At 31.5% G+C, this 6,140-nt stretch overlaps 1 protein-coding gene across 2 annotated transcripts; it reads right to left on the bottom strand.

Moving 5' to 3' along the window:
- Positions 1-2,499: 2,499 nt before the first annotated feature.
- On the bottom strand, positions 2,500-5,903 carry LOC132167379 (agamous-like MADS-box protein AGL104). Of its 2 annotated transcripts, none has more exons than XM_059578333.1 (12): positions 5,707-5,903; positions 4,839-4,892; positions 4,710-4,736; positions 4,433-4,451; positions 4,237-4,301; positions 4,080-4,107; positions 3,923-3,984; positions 3,712-3,811; positions 3,551-3,601; positions 3,329-3,435; positions 2,914-3,079; positions 2,500-2,798 (listed from the first exon to the last, which is right to left on the bottom strand). In XM_059578333.1, the coding sequence occupies exons 1-12, from the start codon at positions 5,889-5,891 to the stop codon at positions 2,664-2,666; spliced, it is 999 nt and encodes a 332-aa protein (XP_059434316.1). In that variant the 5' UTR covers positions 5,892-5,903; the 3' UTR covers positions 2,500-2,663. The 2 variants fall into 2 exon arrangements, with proteins under 2 accessions (XP_059434316.1, XP_059434315.1); XM_059578332.1 differs by having other exon boundaries at positions 4,237-4,298; positions 5,707-5,891.
- Between the last annotated feature and the right edge of the window lie 237 nt (positions 5,904-6,140).

Here is a 6,140-nt window from a genome sequence, read left to right as displayed (position 1 = left end):
GTGTCAGAGTGGACCAAGGAGACTCTCAGATTAATACTGCAAAAATAATTAATCAGATTTGTAACCGAAATCAGTCTCCAAGCTGTACCACACAAGGTTCACTTTTTACGATATAACTCCCGTTAATAATTAAAGACTCTCTCGTATATATACTATTCTGAGAAAAAAACAAAATTAGTTACAATTTTAATTTATTTTTTAATTTCAAAAAAAAATTAAAGTATTTTTTTTTTTATATATATATATGTCTGCAAGAGAGGGAGGGAGGATTTGAACTAGCGTAACCTTTGTTTCATAAGGCATGATCTCCAACCAATTCAGCTATCTCTCAGTGACATATTTTACTTTAATTTTAAATAGATTCATCCAACAATTTGTACGTCGTCGTCCAATTAATTGATGGTATGCCACATCCAACTATTAGGTCGATGATAAGTGGCTTATGTTTAGCATGCGCCAGCTATATGATCCACTAGGCAAATTTATCATAAATAATATATCTATTCTAATTAAAATTAAATAGAGGAAAGTCCAGATAATTCTCTCAAATTACCATTTAATTGACAATATCCACCCCAATGATGAAAATACTCTTAATAAAATAAAATTATATATATTAAAAAAAACTAAAACTAATTTAAAAAAAAAAAAAAAAACAATGGTGTGGAAATTTAAAAAAAAAAAAAAAAGTTTTTTTTTTCAAATTTATTAGAGTAATTTTTTTTTTTTCTAATTGAAAAAAATGTAGGATCATTTTTGTCTTGTTGAAGGCCTTGGTGAGCATTGTCGCAATTGATAATTTTGGAGGACATTGTCAATTGGGCAGTAATTTGAAGTGGATATGTAAACTTTTCCCAAATAAAAAATAAAAGAAGTATTGTGGTGGCAGTGATGGGAGTTCTAACTTTTAGAGAGTTTTATGTGTTATATATATACGAGCCACATGTATTAATTGATTTAGGGGTTTGAAGTGACACGTTGTCAATTAATTGGACACCAAGTTGGCGGGAGACTTATTTGAAACTTAGGTGAAACTTAAAAATGTAATTGTTGTAATTGGGAACTTAAAAACTAAATTAAGACTACAAGAAAACCTAAGAACTAATTTTGATTTTCCTTCTATTTAATATAAACTTTTAAATCATAGTATAAATTTATCACATTAGTATTCAAAATATCATAAATTGTTATATTAATAAAATTGATATAACTCAACAATTTAATACTAGAAACCACATTTTATCTCACAATGCTGATGTCTCACTCCCAAACAGCTTTTGAATTGGTCTTTATTGAAAAAAATAAAAAAAGTCAATAATTATGTAGGACTATCAGGTTGTTATTATCAGATGAAAATGTGATATATAGGATTACTCATTTAATTTACAGTATCGGTAGAATTTTTAAAAATATACATGATGCATGCGGATTGTGGAGGATCCCTTTTGAGAGATGTCAAAGGGTTGTAATTACCAAATGCAACCAAAAGATCAAAGTGGCTGCCACTCGGTTTTGGATTAATTAATATTTATAGTCTATTGGCAAAAGAAATTAACAATTGCACAGAGAGAGAGTTGTTCTTTAACATTACATAAGAAAAATATATTTCCTCTTTCCCCTTTAACTTGTATGGACATGTCAATATATATATATATATATATATATATATATATATGTGTGTGTGTGTGTGTGTGTGAAATAAAGATATACTTATTTTCATTTCTTTGCACGTACAATTTTTTTACTCATAGATAGTTTTTAAAACTACTATTGGATCCATCTCTCGGATCCAATGATGGTTTTAAAAGTCATCTATAAATATAAAAAAAGTGTATAAAAAAAAAAAAAGAATAAGTGTAATATTCCTCAAATACGCAAGTGCTTTTAAAGAGTTATGACTTCTGAGAACAATTTAAGTACTAAAAACTAAGAAGTAACTGAAATGTGAGAAAGTCAAAGCTAATTGGAGACTTTATGATCAACTTGGGCCATCTGGGGGAATTTTATAAAGGATACATGCAAATTATTATTATTATTATTTATTTATCTATTTTGGTTGGATCCTATTGGATATGCTAATGCTTTCATCATAGCTAAACTTGAGTTACGTGTAACTCTAGGAATCAAATTAATTCCTTTAGTCAATTGAGCTACCTCTTGGAGATAAATCAAATTAATTCTTAAAACTTATAACTAAAGTAGTAAGTAATTAGTACGTCTCCAACATTCATTTATACCATTTATCATCGTTTTTTGGACAAGGCGGCTTACCCTATAATTAGTGTTCATTATTCAATCAAACATGTTAAAAAAAAAAAAAAAAAACAGAAAAGGCTTTGTAAATTGTAACTTAGAAGATTCAAACATTTTACATAAAAATGGTGTTACAGTTGGAAAGCTGAAGAGAGGAAAACATTCATTTTCTGATTCTATTTGGAAGGTGAAATTGATCAGATAAGTGGAGAATTATGTACATAACACCCAAAATTCTGATATATTTTCATACAAAACCTTCTTCTTCTTCTTTCTTCTCCCGAGCTTCCATACAAAACCTTCATAAGCACTATTATGTACCTTTTTATATGCATCATTTGGTAATCATCCGAGCCGTTGAAACCCCTATATATATATATATATGCTCTCTGGTTCACAAAATCTTAGTGTCATTGCCGGTTCAGCCGAGACACTTCCGTCTCATAATTTGCAGCATCATTGTCCACCTGAACATGCGAGCCGTTTATTTGGATCTCCACGTGCTCACCTGGCATCATCTCCGACATGTCTGACCCCACCATTCCCTGCTGGTCCCAACATCAAATACCTTTTTTCTCTTAGACTTAAAATTAAACTATTATGTTTATAAATTGCAACAAAGAAAAGAAAAAGAAAAAAAAAAAAAAAAAAAAAAAAGACCTGGATTTGAGGGAATAAAGTCGGTGACAAGAGGGCGGTGGAGTGGTGCCCCGTAGAGCTGTACCCCTGAGGCCACGATGCGAGGTTTCCGTCGCTCATGCTTCGTGGATCGGCGGTGGAGCTGCTTCCTTGAGGAAACGGATCATACACCGTCGATGATAGCTCCCTGTTAATTGTAATTTTTTAATTTCCAGCTTATATATATAGATGATATATAGGAGTACATGTGCATGTTTTAATTAATATATGCCTTTGTGTAAATTAAACATGTTTAAGTAAGAGTTGTAGATTATGTTTAATTAATTATATTGATTTTTAATTTGCTATTATGTGGTTAATTTCTTTTTGTAATAGATAGTTTTTTATTTATTTATTTAATTTTAATTTTTATGGATAGTAGAGAGGGAATGGTTACCTAAGTTGATTCAGAGAAGTAGACGCTTCAAAAATTTGTCCATGGTTGTGACCACCATCGGGCAACCAACTGACAACTTCATTTGCAAAAGAGGCCGGCATTCCTTGCTATTTTACCAAGAAAACTCAGAATTAACGTTAACCCATTTATGCTAATTATTTCATAAATATTACTTCAATTCTATTAAACATATATTTCTCGATCTTGTACGTTCAATTATACCTGTATTCTGGATGGATCATAAGAAGATAAATGGTTGCTCAGCAAATATTCCTACAAAACGTACGTTTGATAAAAATGGCAAGTTAATTTAGATCAAATACTATATAGGAACATGCAATTAATTGTTTTATGTCATCAACAAATAAACACAACATACCAACCTTTCTCTGGATGACACGCGACATGGTGTCAACAAGATTTTTCTCACAGGATTCTATCTCTCCAATAGATGTGAGCTTTAGTGGGTCAGGCTCATATACCCTGCATGTGGTCGTAGCACTTAAAGTTACTTTTAATTAAGTTCCCATGCATAAACTATATCTTATATCGTAAATACAATTATTTACAAAAAAGAAAAAGAAAAAAAAGGACCTAATCTGTTCTTCAGCCATTTGGACTTGCTGCTGTAATCTAACAATTTCTTGTTGGAGTTCCTAGAACGAGAAAGATTAACTAAAGTCAATTAAGCTTAATTAATTTGTTAAGGTGACAATTGTGAGCTCCAACACAATATCTCTCTCTGTCTTACCTCAATGTTGGAGTTAACAGCCGCAGGACTTTTTTGAAGCATCGGTAATGCACCATTAGTGGGGAAAAAGAGAAAGAAAATGAAAATCATTCAATTATTTGCACAAAATGAGATAGAAAAAATAAAAACCATGAGAGAGAGAGAGAGAAGGACAAACTTGGCAATTTGAAGAGCGATGTCGTTTTCACCCCTTAGTTGCTGTAAGGTCCTAAGCAAATACTGCTGCAGTACAACACTAAAGTTTCATCAATACTTATATTGATGAATCTTTGTCTTAATTAACATTAGACAAATGAAAATTTTGAACACTAGAGAAAGAAAAAGAAAAAAAAAAGGTTGTCTTAATTAATTACCTCTTTGTTTTGGATATCACTGCAAAAAGGAAATTGATGAGTAGTTATTATACATTGAATTGTGGGCACACCAAAGAAATATTTCAAAAATATCAGGATATTTTTGTCATTTTGAGGGTGAAAGGAGGACATTGCAACCTTAATAGTAAAAGATTAAAGTAAGATTGAAAAAACATTGCAAGAAGAGTAATAGAGTTCTGAGGGGACTAAAAGTAGTTTCCCCATTTAATTAAAAAAGATTAACTGATCATAAAAGGAAAAGGATTTGAGAGCATACCAATGCCTGCCTTTCCCAACAACAGCTCTGCAACAAAGAAATAAATGAAGCTGATCAAATTAACAAGCCAATTAAAAAGGAAGCATGTGTGAATTAATCTATATTAAATCACAATTTTGTAAAGCATACTGTTCTCTTTCTTGGTCGGGGAGATTGAGGAAACGAGTAAACACATCCTCGATCCTGATTTCAAAGAAAACAAAATTATCATGCCAAATCTTTTAACTTAGCCCAGAAACTCAAAAGAAAATTAATATATCATGCGAAATAAGGTTAATTAGTTAAAGTAAATCATGTGAAAATGCACTTGTTCTAAGAACATACGTCAATTTAACATATATTGAATTTGAAGAATTTCTTCCTTTTGGAGAAAAACTTTGTCCTTCACATAACTTGGGCGCCTTAAGTACAAGTTATTAGTGATTAAATTAAGTTATATATCAGGATTAATGTGGCCGGAGGTCAGGGATACTCATAGCATTTGAAAAACTAGTGCTAAAAAAGATTGTACGTAGCTAAAGAACAAGCATCGATCAATGCATGACAAATTCGAATTTTTTTTTTCTTTAAACTTGAAGAAATAATGTTCTTGAAGTACCATTATAACCCTAAACAAGTTAAAACTAATTCCATCATTTTCCACCCCCTTTGCCGGTGCTGGTGCATGGTGTAACAAGTCCAATGCGAGGTGGCAACACATGCAGAAACCTCATAAACAAAGAATACACAACGGATATTGATATTCTTCACGAAAATGCTTCAAAAAGTTTTTGATGAAAACAATTTCCAGAAACATATTTATTTGGCCTTGAAAATATTTCATGATCGAGTGCATGTGGGGTTTGGGAAATTAACAATTCTTCGCAAGAAATTTAGTGAATTTGATTAATCTCAATTCGAACACAAGCAAAGGCAAATATAAACAAAAACCAAAAAATAAAATGCAAAATATATATATCTATATATAGAATGTGGTAGGATGTATAGATATATGCACCTTCTTTTGCCGGAGAAGTGGCTAAGACGACCGGAGGGAGAGAACATGATAAGAGCAATATCAATGTCACATAGGATGGAAAGCTCATAGGCCTTCTTAATGAGACCATTTCTTCGCTTTGAGAATGTAACTTGTCGATTGGTGTTGTTTTCTATTCTCTTTATCTCCAGTTTAACGCGACCCATCTTGACGATGATTTGATTTAATCACCTTTTTTTTTTTTTTTTTGCTTTCTATACAACAAAAAAACAAAAAAAAAAAAACAAAAAAAGAAAGAAAGAAAGGCCGGCAATGGTGAATTTCTTGCGGAGAAAATAAACAGATTCTTGAGAGCAAAAAGAATATTGCCCTACGTATACCCAATGCGTGGAGATGAACTTTTAAGGGAAGGGGTTGTTGAGGAAAAGAGAGACAGAGAGAGAGAGAAAGAGAGA

Source organism: Corylus avellana, chromosome ca1 (assembly GCF_901000735.1).
Source record: "Corylus avellana chromosome ca1, CavTom2PMs-1.0".
NCBI lineage: Eukaryota > Viridiplantae > Streptophyta > Magnoliopsida > Fagales > Betulaceae > Corylus > Corylus avellana.
Note: the sequence above shows the minus strand (reverse complement) of the source record. Positions and strands in the feature narration are given on the sequence as shown.